The following is a 24,903-nucleotide window of genomic DNA, read 5'->3' as shown; positions in this document are numbered from 1 at the left end:
GCTGCGTGGCTGGGCTCGTTCTGAAAGCCCGTCTGACGGCAGGCTTGCCTTCCACAGTTATCAGTAATGATATAATTGTTTTCTCAATGTATCAGCAATGTTACAAAGATAAAGGAATGAGGCATTGGAGTCTGGAGAATGGTAATGCACATAATTTAACAGCTGCGAGCTCCAGCTACTAGGTGTTATTTTCTGTAAGAAAAGGAAGCGGCTATTATTCTTGCGCATATTGCAAAACATGAATTTATGTACTTACCATTTTTGTGTATCTAAAGTGAGTAGTGACATTTTATTTTCCCACCTAGGAATGATAGCTTGTTTTATGTCTACTGGATACTGCATTTTTTGTGAGGAAGGCATGGCAAGGCAGCATCTAGATATTTTTGCAGAGCAAGGATTCATGTTTCTGCCTGCCGCGCGGATGGAGTCGGGGCTGGGTTGTGCCGAGTTCCATGTGCCTGTGTGGCATCTCTGCCTTCTGCACATCCCCGGGGGCTGAGGGAGCACCGGCAGGACCCCTCGGTGACACCCCTTAGATGAAAGCTGTAGCCCTCCAGGACATGATGTTCTGTGCTTTTTACTATTCTTGATGCCATTTTAAATGCTTGAGGGTACGTTCTTGCCGTTTGACGTTCCTGGTCCTCGAGAGCATCGCCAGCAGCGGTTCCTTGCAAAGGGCCGTTTTATACTGGTATGTTCCAGAAGGTTTTCTGAGGAAACCTGGGAGAAGCAGCCTTTCATCCAGCCTCCTGTGAGGGAAGGAGCAGGAGATGCAGCTGGAAGTGTGTTGCCATCTCTTCACTTCTTGAAGTTCCCCAGAAGGGCTGCACAAGCCACTGGTGGGAGTGCACCGAGCCCGTGGCTGCACCCCTGGCAAGGGCTGGGTGGTGAGGGGAGCGAGGGAAGAGTCTCCATCGAGGGCAGAAATTCCCTGATTTTTGTTGAGATGGTGGCTTTTGACATCCGTGTTTGCCTTCTGCTTGCTGAGGGCGCCTGTGGAGCAGGAGGCCGGCGAGTCGGCATCTCCCGTGAGCGTGTGCGTGGTCCCGCGGGCTCTCCGGGAGGCCCCGGTGCGATGCGGAACCCTACGGGGTGTGGGTGCCCCAGTAGAACCAGTAATATGGTTGTTCCTGGTCTCCTTTCTCAGGACCATAATACTCTGCAGCTCGTTTCAGGGTATCATGCTTTGAGCAGAGTCTATGTACAGAGTGGGGAATTCTGTAGGGAGGCCCTCAGCCTGCAGTAAGGGCTTCCCATCCACAGAATCACTGAGGTTGGAAAAGACCTCGGAGATCATCTAGTCCAACCATTAACCTCACCGTGACCCTTCTCCACACTTGAGCCAGGTCCTGGCCACAACCAGTGTGGCAAGTGCATAGAAAGGAAGGTTGCTCCGGTAAATCTTGCCAACGGCTTATTGAAAAAATACCCTCAAGAGTTTCTGGGGGTTAAAGTCGTGGGCAGTTGCTCAGAAGCAATTTGGAGGCTTGAATAACCTTGGAAATGGAGTGGGTGTAGTAGAGTACCTTCAGCTGCGTTGTTGGGTGCACAGAGCCCGGCTGCTGCCTTCTGCAATTCTATTCGGAGCAAAGGGAGATCTTACCGTTTGAACAGCAAAGGGAAATCCGACATCTGAACACCTGCTTCCGTTTGAAAAAGTTTGAGAGTCCTCAAATGGATTTTTTTTTTTTTCTTTTTAAACTGCATTTTCTTACTCAAGTGAAGATGCTCAAGACCAGGGATGTCTTCGTGGAGTCTTCAGCAATAGCTGTGGAGGTGAGTGGGAAAGGCAGCATTGTCTCCGACCCCTGCTGGCCTCGGGGGCTCCTTCAGGAGCCCCCTCGGAGCCGTGGGAGGAGACGCTGAGGAGGTAAAAGCCTTTTAACAGTCTTTAACGCTCAGAGTATTTTTTCATTTCTAAGGGAGGCAATCTAACTTGGAATGAAGACTTCTGGTGGTTTTCAGTCTTGGTTTCCTTGAAGGAAAATAGTTGTCTTAAATCGGATATTTTATTTTCTTGCGCTTTTTTTTTTTTGTGGAATGATTTTCCAAGAGCAAGTATTTTCTGCCAAGTCAAAGCTTCATTGCTGCCTCTACATTTCCACAGTGTCTCTGCTCAGGAGCAATCTTCTTGCTCTTTCATCCATTGGTGTTGGAATATGAAAGGCAGAATAAAGAGTTCCTGTATATTCTTCCACCAACTTGCTTTAGCATTACCGATCCTATGTAGATTAAAATGTCCTTTTCTTTCTTTTAATCCCACCAACCTTTAAAGAAGTGAGCCAGTATTTATGATACCAGTATAGCACCTATATGCATATGCCCATATATGCACAAAGACAGTTTTCTAGGTACTTTCAGTTTAAATTTCAAACATTACAAATCTATAAAGAAATATGGCTGCTTTGTGTGAAATTTGGGTTCCATTTTCTTATGCTTTCTAACAGTTGTGAAATACATGACGCAGGACCTCTGACCTTCTGCATTTCCTAAGCACAAGCTTTATATTTGAAGCACGTGTGTGTATATGTAAGTAGCCAGGTTTTGGGTCTCTCAGATTTGATTCTCTTAATGTGCGTGTGCTAGAGCTCCCTGTTTGTTAAACAAGAATAGCACTGCAGGAACCTGAATATCCCCGAAATGCCATGAAAACCCTCTCTATTTGTGGAGCGTTCAGGCACTGCAGAGACAAACGCTTTATTAAGTCTCTGGGAGTACTTGACTTTAATCACAGCCTTACAAAGTTTTTGTTTTGCTTATTAAGTTTGTGCTTTTTTTTTTTTTGGTGCGTTTTCTGTTATCTACCCAAATCAAGTGCAAACTTCAGCCTGGTTAAGATTTTTTTTTTTTTCCGCTTACAGAAATCAAACTACATGTAATGTGTTTCTGGGAAAGGCTTGTAGTCCTGACCCTTCCATAATATTATCCTACCTGGCCCCAAGACCTCATTGTAAAGAAATCCAGATCTTTCAGTGATTTGCAGAGGCTGTTCTTGTTTGTGAGGAGCCAGATATTCTTATTTATTGCATATGAGCAAAAAAGTGAGCTGTTAGCAGTGCTGCTCCTGGCAGACTCGTGCAATAGCTGGAGTTTACAAATGGAAAAGACAATAAGCTTTTTTCCCTCCCTTTGGGCTGCGGAAGATAGGGATATCAATACTTTTTCCTTTGCATTGGGATAAATGTGCTGTTTAAGTCAATCCATTGCTTCGCTTTATTGATGGATAAATGTGCTCCAGTGGCTCTGCAGCTGACATTTCAGACCCCGTGCGATTTAGGTAGTGGGGCCAGCGGGTTCTCGGTCATCTGCCTTCTGCCAGTATCAGTACTGGGGGTGTAAAGGTCTCTGCTGTAGGTCTTCCGAGGATTTCTGCTTGATAAAAAGTCAAAGTTCCTTGAGAGAGGCATTGGAAGATCCCATTAAAACCATGACTGGGGCCAAGCCCTGACGTGTGGCGGGGACACACACACACACACATTAACAGGGTGTTTATAAATTGCTCTTCAGTGAAGCTTGAATTGTGTAAGAAATCCTAGGATGATTTGGGTTGCAAAGGACCTTAAAGCCCATCTAGTCCCAACCCCCCTGCCTCAGGCAGGGACCACCAGCCCAGGTTGCTCAAAGCCCCGTCCAACCTGGCCTTGAAGCCTTCCAGGGTGACAGGAGGGGATTAACCAAGAACCAACCGTGTCTCCATCATCAAAGCTCAAGCCTGTCCTTTCAAGGACCCACTTTGCTGAGGGAGAAAGTGATATTTTTGTCCTGATTTGGAGTGTCAGCAGTGGCCAAGCGGGCCTTCCCAAATGCCTGGCATCGGCCATATCCTGCGTTAGATACTCAAACATCGTGGTGTTACGTAGGGGTGGACTCATTTTAAATAACACTCTCAATTTCCTCCTCCTTTTGTAAGAGTCTACATGCGGTGTTTCTGCTGGAGTTGTTTGCCAGGGGCTCACCAGCTTCCCACCACCAGCACTGCCCAGCCTGGCAAGCTGGCAGGAGGGCACCACAGAACCTCCTGGAACGGGTGCAGAAAAAGTAAATCTTCCTTGTTTCTGAAAAGGAAACTTATTTTTATTGGTAGATTTGTGTGTACCTTTTTTAGAGACACATTTATTCTAGGGGAAGTACCCAGCTGGAATGGCATCTGAGCCTGCTGAGGAGTATCGTTCCTGTTGACTTCGTGGCACCAGTAAACAGCTTTTAAATGGTAGAGAGCTGAGTGGAGCAAGCCAGGAGAAGAGCTCGTGCTTGATCCCAAGGGCTTGTAGTAAACAGCCTTCCCATCCTATTGATGAATAAAACAATGATAAAAGCAACTTACCTCCCTAGCTGCTATCCATTTATGGGGAATTACCTAATAATAAAAAAAGCCGAATCTCAATATTGACAAAATGTCTACAGATATAAAGTTTGCCCCTGAGCCACTAAATTTGGACCTCTCCCTTTTTTTAATACCTCTTTCCACTTGGCATCTTGCAGCTGATCCTCTACCAGCCTGAGGGACAATTTATTGGGAAGGTTGAGAATTCAACCTTGAAGTTCAGGGAGCGTGTGCCCCTGCTCGGAGGGAACCGGTGGTAGCTCTCTCTCTCTCTCGAGGAAAATCCAAATCCAACCAGCATCTCCTTGGATGTACTGAAGCCAGTATATTTATATGTGTCTGTACGGAGTATAAATACTGATATTGTGAAAATACTCATGCCTTCAAGTTTAACATTTTTATAATCAGTAGCCTTTTAATCCTAGCTACCATTTTTTTATATATGTGATCATTTTCATCAGCTCTGCAGATGATCCAACATAAAGGGGTTTCAGAAATACTGCATTTCTAACTGATGGCTGAAATACTTTTGAGAAAATGTTTTTCTCTCTGTGTCCTCCTGTGCCCCATCTGTGGGGCTTTCCCTTCCTGGCTGTGGGTACAGTGGCTCTGCCTGGGGCCCTGCCCCTCCACTGGGGAGGAACGGGGAAAACAAGCAGAAAGGGCTCACTTTCTTCTGTAAATTGTCAGGTTTTGTCATGTTGTGTTTCTATTTTTTTTTTTTTGTTTGGTTGGTTTTTACCTTGTATTTTAATGGATTTGCTGGCCAAGACAGCTTCTCTGACACCGCCACTGCTGGTGGGGGCGGGTGGTGGGAGCTGTTGGGGCAGAAACCACCCAGGTATCTCAACACAGCTTTTCCTATGGTAGTGTTCCTTTCAATGCCTTGTCTTCAGGGAGGGAGGATCCTGCAGTGACAGTTGTTTTTAGCCTGTTTCAACTAGCTTCTTTTTTTTCCTCCTCTCTGTCAAAAGACAATTATTGTTGTTTTTAATTCTGATAACAGTCTAATAAAGAACTGTCATCTAAAAGACTTTAGTTTTCAGACTCTACGGATGAAGGGAAAGGGAATAAGAGATAATAAACAATAATTCACCTTTTTTTTTTTCCTTTCTTTTGGAGCTGTTTTTTTCCTACATCTTTGGTGTTAAGTATTTCACCTGTGAAGTATTTTATGAGGCTGTTGCCTTTGAGCTGAGCTGCCTGCAGTGCCAGGACGGTGGTTATGGGCTCTGTCTCCCCGGGCCGGCGCGCGGGGGGCTGCAGGTGCCACGGAGCTGCCATGCCAGCTCTGCATTATGTCTCCCTCCTCTCGACCTGCCTGGCAGCAATCCTTGATCTGGGAATTTACGCTCTGACAGGCGCATCCCTTGCCGAAAGGCGCTGAGGCTTGGCAGCCCTATGCCACACGTGCTGGAGGGGGCGGCGGGCTCTGGCTCCGTCATCCCCCAAACCCTCTGTCCCAGGGGCTGGGCAGCATCAGCTGAGATTCAGGGAATATTTCTGAAACAGCTTTGTAATCACAAATGATGGACTTTTAATTTCCCTTTTTTTTTTTTTTTTTTTTTAAATAGCCGCTGGGACTGTGCAGTGCTTGGATGTGGTGAAACTGGTAACAGAGGGGCTGAGCAGGAGTGGGGGTGCCTGAGGCTAGGGCAGGCAGCAGGGAAACCCCCCAAAACCAGGGATGCAGGCAGTCGTAGAATCATCAAATCACTGAATGGTTTGGGTCGGGAGGGACCTTAACGCCCATCTTGCCATGGGCTGGGACACCTTCCACTAGGCCAGGTTGCCCAAACCCTGTCCGACCTGGCCTTGACAACCTGTCAGGGTGTTAGTGATCAGCTGGTTTATGACTAAAACCAAGGAGCTTGCATATTGCTTTAAAAAGAAGTGAGAACGGTACACATCCTCCCATCGGTGAGGACCTCAGCATTACTAACTTTTATTAACTCTGGGATCAAAGTATTTAACTTCTATTTAATTGGAATAGTGTTTAAGTTTAGTGACTTCCATAGGATACACATTTAAGATTAAACCCTTCAAAATATTTTTTTAATTGAAGCATACGTGGAAAGCACTTGAGATCCCTTAGGAAGCTACTCAATACTTGGTGTGACTTTTTTTTTTTTTTTTCCTAGTAGCATTGAGTTCTGGTGTCCTTTTGTCATGCCAAGCTGCCACAGGTTGGGGTGGGAAGCAGCACTGAGACTGGAGGTTTGGTGGTTGGAAAGCTTTGATAGAAACCCGGTGCTGTGTGGGCCCGTGGGCTTGGTGTGTGCTCACCTGGGTAGAGGCAGGTCAGCACGTTGCAGTGGAAATCCATTTGTCTGATAATTGTGTCTTTTGGCTATTCCAGGCAAAAACAAAGAGGCAGCCAGGTTGGTGTCTGTGTTGCTTTGGTCCTCACCCGGAGGAGGGCTCCTAATGCCAAAGAGCTCTTCCAGGGCTGTTGGGCACTTGTGGTAGCTCATGGGCTGAAAGCATAAGCAAAATCCAGCAATTCATTGGCTCATTAAAAAACGTTATAAGGAACGTAATGCTTGTGTGCATTAATACTTCTTTTCTCAAAGGCAAATGAAAAGTTCAAAAGGTCTTTAACCTGCTTGAAATTTTTTTAGTGTGGGTCCTTTGGGAAAGATATTTGCAACCCTTTGATAAAGATGTTTCCCTGTAGGCAAAACTGAAGACAAAGACTGAAAGACTATAATAATCAAGTGCAATTTAAAATTCATTGCGTTGTCTGTACAGTAAGTTTTCACAGTACCGATAACTTTTTTTATCTGAAGGGGAAGGTCTTGAATTACCCTTTCTGGGTAAGAGTCAATCTTCATATCTCACAGTGTTAGCTGTCTTGTTGAATAAAGTTATTTCTGTTCTTTTGGGTGTTTTTTCTTCAAGGAGAAGATCTCATGGTTTCAGTTTTTAATGTGTTAGACAATGTCAGTGGGCAGAAAGCAGGTTTTGGTGTGCTCTGGTTGCAGGGGTTGTGTGTGATGGTAGAGAGGGCACTGGTGCAGAGCGGGGGGATCGGAGGAGGTTGGAGTGTTTTGGAGAGGAGGTTGAGCCCACTCTGTGCTGGACACGAGACCCCTGGGGGATCTCAGCAAGGTTGGGCTTTCTATGGCTGCTGGTCTCCTTCCTCCCTGGCAGATGGCGGAGATACGTGAGGGTGGTGTGCCGTGGGGTGTGATCTAGTGTGTGCCAAAGGACCACCAGGTCTGTCTGACTGTCGGTCTGTACACCTGTGTGGGGAATGCTCACTGCCTGCTCTGGTGCCCTGAAAACCCCGGGAGGGAGAGGCTGGCTTTGGGCAGGGGGGTTGAGCTGTTCTCTCGAGCCGTGTGCTGGCCAGGCACGGCAAAGTGGCCTGGGCTGGTTTCTCCTGCACCAACCTGGTGGTTCGGTTGTGCAGATCTGCCCCGTGAAAATGGGTCTTTTGGGGTCAAGAACAGGAAACAGGGTACAACTCACCAACTTCTTGTAGACGATGCTGTGCTAGAAGAGAAGGCACGTCAGAAACGGCTCCTCTTCTCCAGCTGAAACAGCTCCTCGCCCCCTGCGCTCACAGCCGTCAGCAGGTGGATATTTGGTGGTCGCGTGTCCCTTTGCGGTGGCTTTGCTGCCCGGTTCCACCACCTTTGCTGCGTTGCCCCGCCATCAGTGAATTATCGCTCAATAATCTCTCCGTTGCTGCCTCAGCTGCTCTCTGCGCGTCAGTCCCTTCCCATCGAAACGTGCTGCCCGTCTCGGGTGTTTCGGCCTGGTCTGTTTGCTTGAGAAGTGCAGAGCTGAGGAAGGACACTCAAAAGGGTTTGTTGTTTCAGTGGACAAGTATCACCTTACTAATCAGGATGTAGTTTTTCTCAGCAAAAACAGATTTGGGGAAACAACCATTGCTAGGAAGAAATCTGCAAGTTTTTTTCCCCTCAGGGGTATATCGATGACAGTATTTTACTGCTATTTTCAACACATTTGACTCGTGAAATTCATGTAAATGTGGGATGATTAATGATGATTCGAGAAAACCATTTCAAGAAGTTTTTTGGAAATACTTACAGCAAACTCTGGTTTGTTTCTAAGAAGAACTTCTTCCTTCCTGCTACTCTGGGCGCGGATGAAAGCCCCTCGCTCTCAACAAGTCACCTCCTGGGCCAGCTTCCAGTTGCTTTGACAAATCAGATGTTGTGGTAGAGGTTGATAAATCGCTGAGGTGATTGTTCAGTTGACTGCAAAGCAAGAGAGTGGACACGATGACCCCACAGACACCCGGTCTGTGCTCTCCTCTCAAGTATTAATTATTGGGGTAGTCCTTTCTTCGTGGAATTATTTAGCAAGAGCGGGAGAGAGAACTTCATCAAAGGCAGGGAAATCACCAAAACTTCTCTTTCAACTGACTGATGAATCTTTAATAAGGGGATTGATGAAACTTTAATAAGGAAGCCCTGCTTCAGGAGCGTTACTCATCGGTGCTGGTGGAAGACTTCAGCTATCCAGGCAGCTAAGGCTTGCATTATTTTGCTGCTTTCCTTGGCTCTTTGTGGGGAAATTGCATCTTCTTCTCCAAAATAAAAGAATCAAATCGGAAGTAAACAACCCTTCTGCTCAGGTACCCAGTAGGAAGCCAACAGAAAAGTAAGTTTTTCTAGACAACATTAGTTTTCATAAGACTTACAGAAGATGTTTCATGAATTTTTCCCACCTGGTGACAGCTCGAATTAGGAGTGAGTGCAGGCTCTTGGAGGCCAGGTGTTTGACCTAACCCAGCAGTCTGTGCTCGTCCTCAGGCGAATAAACAATGGACTTGTAATAAACAGTTGGATTAGTTGGACACTGATGCTTTTTTTTTTTTTTAATTTTTTATTACTGTTGTGACTCTGTCAGAATAATCTGGTTTTCATCTGTCTGTGGCTGAAGGATCAAAACTTTAATATTTGTGGGATTTTTCTTGCATGTGTGCCGGTTAATTAGTGCATACGCAGGTGTCTTCAGTGAATTCTTTTTGGCATTGACAAACGCAGTATAAGTAATAGAAGGGTTTTTGTGATGCTTCCTGAAAATATTTGACTTCTGTTTTGCTAATTCAGGGCTTACTTTGTTGGCAAATGATTGTTTATAAAGAGTTAGGAGCAAAGCTGCCAGAAGTGAGCGTGGTAGCCTCAGGAGCCCCAATTAGCCACAACTTAGCGGCAACAAAGCAGGTTCCGTTCCCAAACCCACTGACCCACTCTTTCCCTGACGCCAGCTGCGAGCAAAACACCATTTGGCGTCTGAAAGTCAAAACTTTTGAGGTGTCTGAAGCCAGAGCTGGGTGGAGAAGCCTGGGTGAGGGGTGTCTGGGCCGTGTCGGGGAATAAGGGGATGTTAAGACAGGTTGCCTTACGTGGAGCAGCACCCCGAGGGCCACCGGCTGAGGCCCCATCTTCCTCACAGAGAAGCAGACAGAAAAATGAAATCCTGTGAGCTCAGGAATGCCTGAAGTGAGGAGTCTGATCAAATACTGTGTAGGTTTTTTTTGTTTTTTTTTTTTTTTTTTCAGAGCTACAGTTGGCTCTTATTGCCTAAAGGATTTCCACATGAACTGAAAACATTTGCTGAATGACATAATAAGCTAATGATTGCTTAATTTTTGAATACATAGCTCAGTGTAGAGGGAGTAACAGCTGGTGTTTGTCAAATTAGGTTTTCTCCTTCAGATTTTTACCACTCATTTTCTTGTTTATTTAACATATTTAACCAAGACTGAGCTCTGAAGGTCTTCCCTGCAAGCTTGTTAGACTTAAAGGTAAATATTCCATAGTCTAAAGTGCGTTTGAGTCTTGATTTGAGGGATTTCTGAGTTGCCATGTGAAACTGCTGGACGTTTCCTGCATGGTGTGTTTTCAAGATGAAGGATACTAGTACGTGAACTTGTATAACTCAGGTATTTGTGTGCTAATACGGGAGAACAGCTGGGCAGATATCAGTAATGTCGGATGGTTAATACAGCAAGTAACAAAACATACAGATTTGAAATCAGACAGTTTATATTTAGGAAAATTCAGAATAAAGGTGGTCATGCATCATTATGAAGCTGAAGGGAGCTGAAGAAAATGCCAACTAATGTGTTCAAGTATTTGACTTTTTTATTGAGATTTTTTTCATTTGAATTTAATAACTGCACAGTTTGTAAATGACTCACTGCTGTCTTGTCCCTCTAGGTTAAAATGATATGTTCATGTATATGGGGGTTTAATATCTAAAAATGCACCAATCACAAGCTAGGACTTTAAGAATAATGATTAAGAAAAGGGGCTTTGAGCATCCTTATAAAAGCACATTATATAATATATTCCAAATGGAGTGTCTCACTAAGGGGGACATGCCAACAGCGGAGGCCGCATGGGAAATGTTACAGGCTTGTTCCACCTTGCATTGAAGTTCAGACTGCTGAAAATCCTTGTACATAAACCCACCGGTTTCTACTTAAAAATAAACCCTGTTGCGTCTCTCCCTCCCGCAGGTGGTTGCCAGAACAGCCTTAAGCCAGTCGGGGGCAATCAGACCCTGGCGCTGGCCGCCGCAGCCACCACCGCGGTGGTGTCGGTGGAGCCTGAAGCCCCGCAGGGACCGTCGGCCACGAGCCACATCCAGCCCTGCCACGTGCTGACCTTCTCGCCCATCAAAATTCCGGTTTTGGCTTCGCCTTTTCCAGGTAAGGCGGCACTAACGAGCGTTTTGTTTACTTGGCAACAGAGAGAGGCCGCTGAGCGTGAGTTTTGGTGTGCGTTGGTAAAGCTTCGGGGGATGTAGGTGGCATTAAGAACCTGGAATTAAAGTTATTTTTTCTGCTGCGGTTTAGGGGTGTTTTCTGAGATTGCGTGTTAAGATTGAGTTCAAAACTCCATCTGCATTTGCAGTGTTTATGTCGCTGTGACATTTGCAGGCAGTGGACGAAGTGAGCCGCGTCCTCTGTCACCTTAGTGACTTCTGGAAGAAAATGGGGTTGTAGCGGCACCAGGTCTTTGCAGCAGATCCTCAGCTTGCGACGTTGGCAGTTGAAAGGCATCTGCTCTCCATGCAATAATATTTGATTAAGACTTAAGTAGGTTGTTTGGGTGTTTAGAATTATAAAATACGCTGGAAGAACGTAGCCATAGTTTTGTATTTTCCCTGGTAGGTTTAGATGTGGCTGCTTACTGGGAAAAACGTATTTTTCTTAGCATGACTTTGTGTAACAACCTTCTGAATGGGGCAGGTGGGAGTGTACCGTGGCATCCCCGACGTGCTGTGGAAGGCAGCCCGATTTAAACTCTTCAGGCTAATTTTTGAATCTGTTTGTACTTTGAATGCTTAAGGCTGTGTTTTAGAAAAGTTATGTACCAATTAAGTTAAAAATTTAAATTAGGGTGTGTTTTCCATCTTTTTGGTACGTGAAGTGTAACGCAGCGAGGTTACAGTGAGATTGAATTCCGCAGGAGGCACGCAGTTGGGATTGTCAGTGTTGAGATGAAATCTTTTTATGAGAAATGTATCTCAGTAATTATTGTTCCTGTTGAGCAGTCATTAGAGTCACCCGGATACGTGCCTGCCAAGGCGCACGGCAGTGGTTTTGCCTTCAGGGAGTCTGAAGAGCAAACTGACCCATAGGAACAAAGGTACAAGTCTTTCAGGCTTTGTCAAGGAGGGACGGTGCTGAAATAAGACCAGAAGCGGAGTTAATCGCTGCTGTAGGGCAGGGAGTTGGTGGTGCTTCCCACGCAGTATTATTTGACCCACGGAAACCATTTTATCTGTTTGTAAGTGAGTGTCTTAGAGGAGAATCCAAAAGGGGGGAGAGGGGGAAAAATAATCATTCTTTGTGTGCTGAAAAGCAGAATTACATGCCAGATGTGTTCTTCCCCGAATTGAGATGCTCGGGCGATCGGGGAAGGAGCCGTCGCAGGGCCTTTGATTTACGGCTGCGGGGCTGAGCTCTGCTGGAGGGTGTTGGACATGGTCGAATATTGTAATGCCGGGAGGCTCTGCCGCCTCGAACTGCCTCAGCTCTGCAAGGATAAACATGTCAGGCCATGATAATTGTTGCTTTCCTTTCGAATGAGTGTACGATAGGCTATCAAATATCACACCGAGTGCCTGAGCAATCATCCTATTATCAATCATTCACAGCAAACCACACACTTCTGGGTGTTTTCTCCTACAGAATATATAGTAGCTTTTTAGGGAAGAAAGCTTGAAAATGCCCGGTCCATGTGCAGTAAACTTGAGAGCCAGCTAACTGTTTTTCTCTATTAATCACTGTCTCTGGAGGGAAGGCTAGTGCCTTTGCAAAGGCTTACATAAAACATTTTTATGAAATTCCTTTTTATTTTGCTGGCGGAGAAGAGGACTCAGAGGTGTTGGGTTTAGATTATCTTTGTCAACACCAGCCTGAAGAACACTGCAGGGGGTGGACCGCGCTGGAGCTGGGCTGGCACCCAATGTCTGGGCCCAGGAAGGTACAACCACAGCCACTGGGTACAAAAAAAGGGTGAAGGCTTCTGCAGGTGCTAACGAAGGAGCCGGAGTTGTGATGGGTGTGAGTGAAAACAGGGGACAAGCACATGTGGAAGCTGCCCGGGTTCTCTGTCGCCGGAACGCGGCGGGCAGGGTGCTGAAACTGGGTTTGACTTCGACAGGAAAAAATGGTCAGTTGGCCAAAGGCAGGTGTCCGCTGTCCGAAATAAATGTCTCCATTGCCACGTAGATTAATGGCTGGGAAAGCATCGGGAAAGCGTAATCTACCGTACAGATAATCCCCAGTGTGGAGTGTGCTTTATAACCCTGTTGGCCTCTCAGTTAAAAACGTCCGTGCGTTGGCGTTTATTAAAGATGACTTATTGTTCTCCAGGAAAATTACATCTCGGAGAAAGCATAATCTGTGGACCCCGGGGGCAGCTGCGTTTTTCTTGATCCATGTGTGATTTATAAAGTAACGTGGTAATTAATGAACTTTCCATGTTCTCCTTGTCTAAAGTTTATGCAAGGCAGTGTTCACGTAATGGGAGTGAACTCGGGAAACAAAGGATTAATTTATTTCTAACTTAAATCTACGTGTATATTGGTGCCCGTAAGGCTGAACAGTGTGTGCTTAGTTATATGCTGTTAATTGATTATACCGAAGATTGGTGTTATAATACTACCTTGTTTCTAATCACAGTGGTTTGTTCGATCAATAATCTTATAATTGAGCATGTACTTTTAAGGGCTTTTAATATGATTAGTTTTGCAGCCTTACAGTTCGGCCGTGTTACTTTCTGCCAGCCTTATTGGTAAACTTGGTGAGAAATTAGTAAACTTAGTAAGAAATAAAAAGTTTCTCATTTGGTTAAAAAAAAAATAAAATAAACTGGTCCTGAAATATGTGGGGAAAATCCCAGAATTCTGTTCCAGAGGGTGGCTTGATTAGTTTCTGGGGAAAGATGGTACTTGAAAGTTTTGTAGATGAAAACTGATGCACCTGAGACTTGATTTCCAGATTTTTTTCCTCTTCAGCCATTTCTGCCTCAAAACTGCTGATCTCACACCAGTGCCGTGGTGCTGGGTTTTGTAACACAGTTGTGAGGTGCTGGCACGGCGCCAGATACATCAGTTTTCTGTCTGCTAGAACATGGGATTCTGTCTTAATTCATTGCAGCATTTTCCCACTAAGTCTCGGCGTGCTGCGTTGATGCCATTTTTGTTTGCGAAAATTCTTTTTTTTTTTTTTTTTTTTCCCCCTCATATTTTTAAACAACATCAAACATTTCTATCTTTCTTCTTTGACGGCATCTTTGATGTGCTTGTTCTCTTTTATTGAGGTTTCAGTGGTTTTAACATGGTGGCTGTCATCATCCCCTTACGGTGAGTTCTGCTTCTGACCTGCTCAATGGGGACTAGTGGCAGTAGCCCCTCGGGGGAGCTTGGCTAGAGCAGTTTTTCTAGTTTTAAGCTGATAAGAAATAAGGGGTGTCAACCACATAGTCTGTAGAGTAATGTGAGATAAAATGCTTAATTAACAAAAAAAAACCCCAGCCATCTTCTAATGATTAATATCCTGAATATTAAAGTAGACTTCCTTCTGAATTTGGCTAAAGTTGTAATTATTAGGGGCTCCTGCAATGATAAAATTAATTCTTTGGCACCACTTTCACTTTCTTGTAACCACTGTTGAGCCTCCCGCGGTCGGTTTTGGGGAGGTCTGTGTTGTGGTCAGCCAGGGTTTGCTCTTGGAGAGAGGGGTGTTCAGGTGTGCAACCTGAAATGCTCATGCTGCAGTTATCAACTTCTGGAGGATCATAAGATGGAGTTGTTTTACCTTACGCTTTATCCGCGATGACTTGAGATGAGCCTCAGCCCAGCTGGAGAAACAATATCAATCCTGTTGGCTAAACAAATGTGGAAACGTTGGCAGCTGAGTCATTCGTAAGCTGTTCACTGAAGCATCTTTGGGTATCCAACGTGGCCATGTGAACGTTGTCTTTAATCGTTAGTGTCTGGTGGAAAAAAAATACCAAAATTTGAATACTAACCAACACCATTATCCCTGGAAAAAAAAGCAGAGGAAAACCAGCTGGGTGGGAAGCATCACTCGCTGTTCAGTTCTCCCTCCAAAGGGGTTTTGTTCCAATGCAGAGATGGTCTGTGGCGGGGGCAGCCTTGTCTTGGGTTTTGCGCGTGGGCACATTCACTAGAATAAAACTCAAGTCCCCGGGGATGGAGCCGTTCAGAAGCACCGTGCAGCGAGAAGGGTCTGAGCACGATGTGTCTGTCCTCTCTGCTGAGCGTGGGGACAACTGTTCTCCCATCAGTGAGCGAAAATGGAGAAGGTTCCAGCAATGCTGCTGAAGCTGTGGTTTGGGGCATTTGTTCCCTTTTTTCTTCTTTTTTTTTTTCACCCGCTGGTGGTTCTGCTCATACATGTACCAGACAAAATGTTCCCTTAAATATTTAATGTCAGCCTTGCCGTTAACTTCGGGTTTGTGCCAGATTTAACATAAAGACTAAATAGGAGAGTGTAGAGATGCAGCTACTCAGTGATCTGGGCTGCATCTTCACGCTTATTTACTCTGCTGGTAAAGGGAAAACTTAATTTTCCAATGCTATCAAGCCAAGTCTTTGAAGAGAACTCTATCCTAAAAAACCCAAAATGCAATAAACTTTGGGAATGTAAACAGTAATGTGGAGTAATTGAGGTATGGGTTATCTAGTGGTCTTTAATACCACTTTTATGGCTACTGTATCAAGAATTGGGGTATTTTTCTTACCCTCACATACGATTTCTTAATTATTCCAGTGAAAAAGGTAAGATATGAGTCTGTGGTTATGGACTCTGTAAATTAGCAGTGAGTACAAATATTAAAAAAGGCACCATCTGCCATATAAACCATTTGCCACCTGTTCCCTTGCTTTCAGAATTATCTAATGGTTTAAATTTAATGTTTTAGCCTGCCACAGAACAGCTGGGAAGTGACTAAGTATTTTTCCTATCAGTACCTTAACGGCCAAGCAACATTATATGTTAAACCCAACTCTTAATGCCAGCGTTTTTCTACATGCTCTCTCATGTGTCTGTCAGCTTGCTTCATTAGCGAATTCTGCTGATATAAAACACGTTTTCATAACAACAATTACTCCATTATTTTTATGGTGGTTTTTGGAAGAAACAGCTTCTCTTCCTCAGCAAGCAGAAGTGATGGGTATCATCAAAAGTGGTCACAGCACTTAGTAAGGGTTCGGCGCACGGCGGGGGGAAGGTGGTGTGGCAGCGGGGTTCCTCGTGTGAAACCGTTAAGCTCAGCCTAATGTCTTCCCTCCCTAGTGCCTTACTGCCGCTGTAGGTGGGAGTGGATGAACGAGGTGAGATAAAATTTTTCTCTAAGAAATAATTTTTTTTTTTTTTTCTGGAAAAAGGAACTTAAGAAATGAAGGAGTAAGGTTGGACATCTCCAGTGCCTTCCAGTTACCTGGAGGTTTGTTCTGCCCATCTCCTCCCCGCGCCTGGCTGCTGGGCTTGGGGTGGGCCAGCTGAGGAAATTTGCTCAACCACTGCAGAAACTACAAACCCTTTTCTGTCTTTTCATAACAAGATCAATGAAAAAATGTAATCCAGGGTGTAAATGCTTGGGAAGCTTCTGCAGTTCTGGGCGTTGGGGTCGTTTCCCCCTGCTCGGCTGGTCGGGCTGCGCCCCGCGGAGCTCTGGTTTTCCTTCCCACCGCTAAGACGGTTCCCTCAGTGGTAATTTTCCTTGTCTATTTGTTATTTAAGATGGTCTGGCCACTGTGTATACTGGAATTCCTAGATGTTATGTGAGCAAGAAATAACGATATTGGAAAATCAAATGAGCAATTCCAACTAATCCAACCAGAAATGTGATGTTCATCTACTCGGGAAGCTTTTCTTTCCCCTTCCTGGGTGTCCGACGCGCCTCACAGTAAAACAGGCTTGACTTTGAATACTGAGTAGTTCTAACAAGCTTGTTGTAAATGATCTGCCCAGCTTTAATGCTGTGTAACGAAGCAAGCAAATGAATGCTTATAGTTATTAAAGTGATAACTTCCTACTCGAGCTAATATTCAGCATAAAATTACTTTTCTGTTTCATATCTGTGTGGGCACGTGCAGGGGAAGGCGTGCATGTACAGTGTGCTTCTGAGCTAAAATAATGCCAGAGATCACATTTAAATGAGTATCAATTTTCTCCTCCCTTTGGACAGTTAATCTCTGCTGGAAACTGCAAGTGCTCAGCTGCCCAATTAAGAGACTCAAACAAGTGGGCTGGTCGTTCCTAAGACGGTTCTTATTGTTTGTGTGATAATTCAGCCATTTCATGGGGTTACCAAGGCAAACATATTGCCTATGAAGGACAGGCCCAGTGATAGATCAGACAGAACCTTTTGATATTGCAACTTTTTTACACCATCCCCATTGAAAAATAAAGCCAATCATGGAACGTTTATTGGTGCAAATGTGTGGATGGACCAAACTGGCTTTATGGGTCGCAATGCAGTTGGTCTACACAAATAGCCGGTGATTATGATGATGTCTATCTGAGCCTAAATTATGTATCTATAGGAAAAGACATCTCTAATCCTCCTTTTCCTGGAATATCATTGACATGACTAACTAGAAGTAGAAGGGAAGATCTGGCGGGATAAAAATACTCCTGCAGGGGGAATGTACTGCTGTGGTACTTCATCTTATCTTTTGCAATAATCCTACGGCCAAGCTGGTATCAGTTTCAAATTAGTCCTGCTTCCTTTACGCCATGTTCTTGAGTAAACAGCTATTTTCTCTGGGGTGAACCAGAAGAAACCGCTTCAGTGTCTTGAATGTAATAGCAAGATATTGACAATAGCAAAAACATAATTAAATATTTCAAGTAGTAGTTAGAAAAGACAAACAACACAAATCCTTTCATTCATGCCCAACTGTTTGCTTGGTAAATGTCATGGAAGTCAGACTTAATTTACTATATGTTTAACTGCTTGATAAAACAAGTAGTAGGGTTTGGGTTTTTTCTTTGAAAAACGCTAGTGCACTGCTGTAGAGAGTTTAAATCAGATTTCATGTGTTAGTAATAGCATTTACACTGCTAAAATACCTGCGGGGTGGTTTTTCCCCCTTCAAGAGACAAGCGAGTGGTGCAGACCCAGGCAGCTATTGCTCCTGGTACTTGGAAGATTAATACTAACATGGCAGTTAGGAATCTGCCCGGTGAAAGCAAAGGCACTTTGAGTAACTTTGTCTGGATGGGCCACGTTTTGCTTTTTCCTCAGCAGGACGGGGCTCCTGGGCTGGGGTGGGCCACAGAGCTGCCAGGCCCCTTGCCACGGCACACGGAGAGTTAGCTAAAAGCACACGGGATGCCGCTTTTCTTCCTCTTGTATGCTTTGTGATAGTTTGCCCAGCCTCAGAGTATTTTATTCTCTGTCTCAGGAGTTTTGAAATCCTGCCTTGGGGGGATGTGGCTGCCCAAACTCCTGATCTCACACCTAAGACGAGGGGTGGTAATGGGGGCAGGACTGGTGGGGTCTCTGCCGGTCTCTCTGCTTTATGGGCTTAATTCCTCCCACCTGTGGCCAACGAGACCACTGGGGATCCGCAGGGGAGAGGTCTCCTCGCCATACGGCTCCTGAGATGTTAACCTGCCCACCACTGGTCCTGAAGCGTCATCCCTGGGGCTGTTCCGTGTGTCGGTGTGTGTGTTTCACACCCTTGCTCAAACATTTCATTTCAGATCAGTTCAGGGCCTCCTCATTCCCTACCAGAGATACCGGTTCCCCCTGGAAGACTTTTCAATAAGGGATTCTCCTGCTTCATGTTTTTTCTGTTGCAGTCTCAAATTTAGTTGAAATTTCTGTAGCTTAAAGCAGAGTCTTAGCTAAACTTAATATATTGTAAGTGGAGCAGAAGTCTTGGAAGAAAAAAACAAATTAACTGAAACGAAGAAATAGGTCTTGCACGGAGAACGTAATAGTTTCAAAGAGTCGTTAGATTGCTCCCCTCCAGGAAAAGTTGTAAGGAGGAGAATTACTGTTTGCGATCGTCAGTTTTAAATCAGAGCCGAAGGAACACATTGTTTTGGTGGCTGCTGTTGTTTCCTTAAATTTATTTATGCAATTTAACCATTAGGCACTTTGCATGCGTTGCCAAGGCTTGACACAGAGCTGATGTAATGTTGCTGCAATGCAAAATAATTCCAGGGACGATGGCGCAAAGCCATCCTCTCTGAACTGCTTATTGGTACCCGCCAGAAGCATTGGGGAGGTTTTGAGAGCCGTTCAAGGGAGCAAATTTTACTGAGGTCCAAGTAGGAGATGGAAGGATGCAACAGGAGGGATGTTACTTTGTGTGCATTCCTCTTGCACTAGAGAAAAATGTCAATATGTTATCAGTGAGAAGAAAACTGTGTGCTTTTTCTACAAAAATTATTATTCATAATACATTCAGCCAACTTTATTTTTCTTTTTTCTGGGGGGGGGGGGGGGAGGAGGGTGGGGGTCTTATTTCAATATTGTGAAGCTGTAGTGTGGGTCTCGACTAATGTGTTCTCAATGTTTGACCTCAATTTGTGGTACGGAATCAGGTCTGTATGTAGCGTAAACTTAAAGCAAAACCAACCTCTGATGGAGGAAGAAATTCTGTGGTCTCTGTGGATTTATCTCTTCTACAAGAATTCGCATCCGCAGAATCTTGCACCTTCTGGTAGAAAATTCTCAGTATGATGTGTTAGAGAAGGAAATAATTTCACAGCATTCCCTGAAATAGAATGGGTTCTCGAAAGGCTAATAGTTTGTTAATTTTCTTCTAAACAGTTTGTCTAATGTAATTGTGAAGTGAGTAAACGCCGTGCCACAAAAGTGTCCTTCAGATAATTTAAGAATGCCGTTATCTCTAATCTTGGAAATTAAAAATAAAATAGAAATACCTGTTTGGAAGGTTATTTTAAGGCAGCCCAATGTAAATATATTTCAGGAAATCGCAGCAGTTACGTGCTCTTGCTCAGAGCAGTTGGGGGGGGTCTGCAATGCTGAGAGCTGGGGGTGGGTCTCTGCCAACCCTTCTGCTGGTGGTGGCTTTGGTCCTCCAGCCCCGGGACAGGCGGGTGGCCGGCACACCCCGCGGGAGGACGCGGGGAATGGGAGGCTTTGTGCTAGTAGTAGTACGACTATTACTAATCCAGTAAACCAGCTATGCCCGTTCAGCCTCTTAGGGGGTGGGAAACAAATTTATAGCAATTTTCATGGTATTTTTAACCAGATATGGTTAGGAGTCAGTGGATGTTTTCTGGTTGACTTCACGTGTTTCTCAATCAGGCCCCACTATATAAGTGTAAATAAATTTAATGAGGTAAAATGAATCTTAGTTCATTGGCTAGAATATAAATAAGGAAAATTAATTAAATTCCACAATTTTAAGTGTGCCATAGATGCTTCCCTAGAGTAGCTAAATAGAATTTCATTGATTTTATTGCAAATTTAGTTCTGTTTACCGCATGCAAAGCGCGACGATGGTGTTTCTGCAACGGAGGCAGGAGGTCTGGCAGCCCCGGGGAAGGGCTGGTGTCGGCACCGCGCTGAGCCTCACCCTGCGCCGGAGGCGAACGCGAGGGATCGGGGTAAAGGACTTTCTCTGAACTGCAAACCCCAGCATGAGGGTGGGGGAGTTTCCATCTGCCGCCACGCCTGGAGCTCCTCTGGACACCGGCCGGCAGCCATGGTGTAAGGCAAAGGCAGATGACGTCAGGACACAAAAATCTGGAGTGAGATACGGGGATGAGAACTATTCAGCCAAAGATTTACCAAAGGAGCCGTGCTGTTTGGTCTGAGGAGCTGGCAGTAGATAGCCCAATGCAGAGAGTCCATCTGTCTTGGGTTTGTTTTGCAGAATGGATAAAGCAGCAGAGAAAAGTCTGACCAGACCCCCACGGTTCCAGGAAAGAAAAATCCTCCTGCCAGGCCCTGTATCATGTCAACTTCCCACCATGATTTCAAGAAACAGTTATTTTTTTTTTTAAATCTTGGTGCACATGCCATCGTAAAAGTTGTGTGAGAATTGAAAAAAAAGAGAGAATATCTGGTTTCAAAATTCCAAACCTAATTTATAACTCCCATCCTCCTAGAAATAGATGCTTGAAGATTTTACTCCAAAATACAAAGGATTAGTTCATGCAGAAATAATTACTCTGATGCGATGAAGAGAAAGTAGAAATTCAGGAAGTTTGATCCTGCATAATTTAGTGTCTTCTCTTGGAGTGGCAGCTCTGTGGGAAGGGACCTGGGGGTCCTGGTGGGCAACAAACTCAACATGGGTGACCAGTGTGCTGCTGCGGCAAAGAAAGCCAATGGGATGTTGGGTTGTGTCAACAAGGGCATCACCTGCAGAGGTGAAGAAGTCGTTAACCCACTCAGCGCTTGCCAGGCCACACCTGGAGCAGTGTGTTCAGTTTTGATCCCTGCTGCACAAAATAGCTGTGGCCAGGCTGGAGAGGGCCCAGAGGAGGAACACAGAGATGATCAATGGACCAGGCAGCCGTGTGAGGAAAGTCTGAGAGATTGGGATTGTTCAGCCTTGAGAAGAGAAGGCTCCGGGGAGACCTTATCAGTGTTTAAAAGGTGGCTACAAAGAAGATGGAGACTCTGTTTTCACAAGGAGTCACATGGAAAAGGTGAGGGGCAATGGGTACAAGTTACTCCTGGGGAGATTCTGATGGGACACAAGAGGGATATTTTTCACAATGAGGATAATCAGCCACTGGAATAATCTCCCCGGGGAAGCGGTGCGTTCCCCAGCACTGGACACTCTGAGATTCATCTGGGCGGGGAGCTGGGCCAGCTCATCTAGGCTGTGCTTTTGACAGAAAGGTTGGATCAGATGATCCTTGAGGTCTCTTTCAACCTGGGATTCTCTGGTTCTCTGAATTTCATCCTATTAAATGAAGAGATTGAAATTTTATGCTGGGGTTAGTTTTCATAAGGCTGGAAATAAATCGGACAAGTTTTTTGCAAACGGGACCATATTAAGGAGCCATGAGAAGCGTTAGTGGATCTAAAAGGTGTGGGGTGATCGTCATCATCCCCTTCCCGTCCGCGGCATGGTCGGGTGCAGGTTGGGTGCAGGACGGGTACGCCACAGCCTTCCTCCATGTTTGCTGATGCATCTTGGTGCACCATCTGCTTGGGGAACCGCCACGCTTACAGCCTCGGAGACTCGCAGTTACCTGTGAAATGTGCCGAGCCACACTCGGCAGAAATCATTGCTCTTGGCTTTGGGGACCTACATCCTTATTTTCCAATTTTATGTGATGGATGGCGTGAATAATTCAAAAGGTGCCTTTCATCCGATACCAGCTGTCATGTTCTTGGGTTCGGGAGGTCCCCCTGCACAGGGAGGTCACCCGGGTTAGGTGCTGCTGCACTGAGAAACTTGCCAAAAATCTAATATTAACTTTTCTTTCCGTTTGAGGGGACTGCGTTACGCTCTGTAGTGCAAGAGGAGCCAGCAGTGCTGCAAGGGCTCTCGGTGGAGCTTCAGCTGCGTGTCCCTAGAAATGCCCAGGGGCCGCTGCCAGACAAACACGGCAGCTCGGACGCATCTTCCCTGAGCCGTCAGTTACATCTCATTTGTGTTTTACTGAAGAGTGAAGCAGTAATGCTGCCATTGTGCCCTGTAAGAAAGGAAGTTAATAGGAGGTAATTTTTAAAATGAGAATCCAGAAAAATTTAAATTGTTGATACTTTAACACCAATGTTAATAATTGTGTTATTTTAAATATCAGTAAATCCAGTGTTGAGAACATCCTGGTTTTGTTCTGGATCCTTAAGATGCGAGGGCAGAAGGGTTCAGGGTGCCGCTTTTTTCCAAGCGGGTGCTGGTGTGGGGATGCGGTGCAGAGGCCGTGGTTCCATCCTCCCTCCAGCCCAGCCCAAGCAGGAGGTTTTCCAGCGGGGAGGGTGGCGGCAGCGAGTGCTTCACTGTCCCAGCAACCCCCGCCGGCTCCTCAAGCATCGGTGAGATGAGATCTGGGATCTTTCGTCCCAGTATCCGTCGGCCGGGAAAGTGCAGGGCGATCCCCCGCACCCCTCGCCTGAAGGGGGGAGGCAGCGGTGCCCCCCTGGGGAGCTGCCTGCGCATCCCTCCTGCTTGAGAGGGACTCGTGGCTGTGGAGCTGATCGGGCAGTGGCCACCCATCATCTTCCCTGGCTGCAAAGCTTGGGCTGGAGAGAGTCTGCGGACCCAGAGCCCCGCTGCGGTGCCTCGTTCACCTCTGTATCACCAATTTTTGTCAAAGTGAGAAGAGCTTGGTTTCGCTTCACACCTTGCTTACTTTGATGGTAAATCTGGAGGCTGGTTTAATTCCCTGGGCTTTGTAAATCACACAGACCAAACATCCGGGTTTCGTTCCCTTTCACCGAAGGAGCAGTCTGCCTTTCTGCGCAGCGTTGCACAAATCCAGCCCCGCCTGTTGTTATGCCTGGCAGGTGCGCTCTGTTTACTGTAGGCAAAGATGATTTTGCTGGGGGAATGGTGGTGTTTGAATGTGTGTGGGGTTTTTTTTGTTTTTTTTTTTTTCTGAATTAGCATATCGTTTGCTTTCCAGAGGATCATGTTCATCGGGCTGTTTGTGTTTAGAAGGCTGCAGTCACTTAGGAAAGGATAAAGATAACTGTCCTTTTGCTCCTCGCTGGAGGAGGACTTGGTCTTGTGTACGTTCCCTCTGCACACAGCGCTGGCCACGTGTTCCCGAGGTGTGTGACAGGAATTAATTTAATTATTACGTGGCGGTGAGCTCATATCGTTCATGGAAGTGAAAATGAGTATCAGTAATACCCCCTGGTGAGGCTGTGAGGGTGGTTTAATCCTGCGTGGTCCCCACCTGCAGATTGCAGGTGCTGAGATCTCCAGACTCTTCCTCCTGGTTTCTGGTGGCATCTTGGGTCTGACAAGGCACACGATGGGCTCCATCCTGCTCAGGAGGTTTTGTCCCTGGCGGGTAGAGCATTTCTCTTTATTATTTCCCTCCTTCCTTTCTGTCTTATCTCGTGACTTTTCTCTCTCCTGCTTCACAGCCCAGGTCAGCTAGAAAAGTTTTTAATCATTTTTCTCTTCATAATGAATCATACTGCCTCAAACATCGCCATCATTATCTCATAATGGGATCCAGCTCTTGGGTGCCTCTGTTTTTGGCACAATTCTGGCAGGATTTCTTTTTAAATTGTAATACCGCCTTGATAGTTTTTTCTTAGTGTAGTATTTTGGGAACTGGGAGAATGTTCAACCAGAAAGGCATTAATGTGAGAAGAACAGCAGGTCTGAGACAGGGTCTCTGTGATGATAAATGGTGATAAATGACCCGAGTTTATCCCGGGAGGTGCGGGCCGTGGTGTGTTCCAGCTCTGATGTTGAAGGAGTTGCCATTGCCCGCGTTGCCAAAGCGGTTCAGTAATTGAGAATAATCCTGAGAAGGGTGCCTTATGGGACTGCTTGTGGTTTCTGGTCTGTGTTTTGGTGTCTGTTGCTGTCCTGTCCCTCTTCCTACAAAACAAGCTAGAGGACAAGCACTCCCCGGGGGCACTCTGGTATTCCCTGGGCACCCAGCGCAGGGAAGGTCTCCCGGTTCATCTTGAATAATATTGGTGCAGAAGAAAAAAAGAAGAAAAAGTGAGTAAAGGTGATTGTTTTCCTGTGCTGTGCCTCATTGTGCTGATAGTGTGTGTGTTTGTGTACCCATGGAAACGCACACGGCTGGGCTGGGTGAGGGAGGTGCTGGGGGGGTCGGTGCTGGGAGCAGGAGTCGCAGAGAGCGAAAACTTGGAGCTGATTTTTCTTTGTTGACTAGAATTGCGACAAGTATTTGTTTGCCTTTTTAATAGTTAATCAATGAGCAGTGGTATTTTCACATTAATTTTCCTGAACAGGCTCAGGGAAGGAATTTTGCTGGGCTGCCGCCTCCTGCCCATCAGCGTGGCAGAGGCTCAGTCTAGTCTGAAAATGGCGGCACTGAAATGTAAAGACTTAAGGGGTGTTTTTTGGAAGAGAAGTCCACTTGGATTAGTGGCACTGAATGCATGGCATTTCTC

The 24,903-nt window shown here is 45.6% G+C and overlaps 1 protein-coding gene across 4 annotated transcripts in view; it reads left to right on the top strand.

Moving 5' to 3' along the window:
* Positions 1-24,903, top strand: part of TCERG1L (transcription elongation regulator 1 like) — a 150,892-nt gene that overhangs the window by 62,284 nt on the left and 63,705 nt on the right. For all 4 annotated transcript variants that reach the window (XM_074907979.1, XM_074907980.1, XM_074907978.1 and 1 more), the window contains one exon: positions 10,827-11,018. In XM_074907979.1, the coding sequence (XP_074764080.1) occupies positions 10,827-11,018 (192 nt within the window). The remainder of the gene's footprint in view (positions 1-10,826; positions 11,019-24,903) is intronic.

Source organism: Athene noctua, chromosome 5, assembly GCF_965140245.1.
Source record: "Athene noctua chromosome 5, bAthNoc1.hap1.1, whole genome shotgun sequence".
Lineage (NCBI taxonomy): Eukaryota > Metazoa > Chordata > Aves > Strigiformes > Strigidae > Athene > Athene noctua.
The sequence above is the reverse complement of the archived record's forward strand: the minus strand, read 5'-3'. Positions and strand labels throughout refer to the sequence as shown.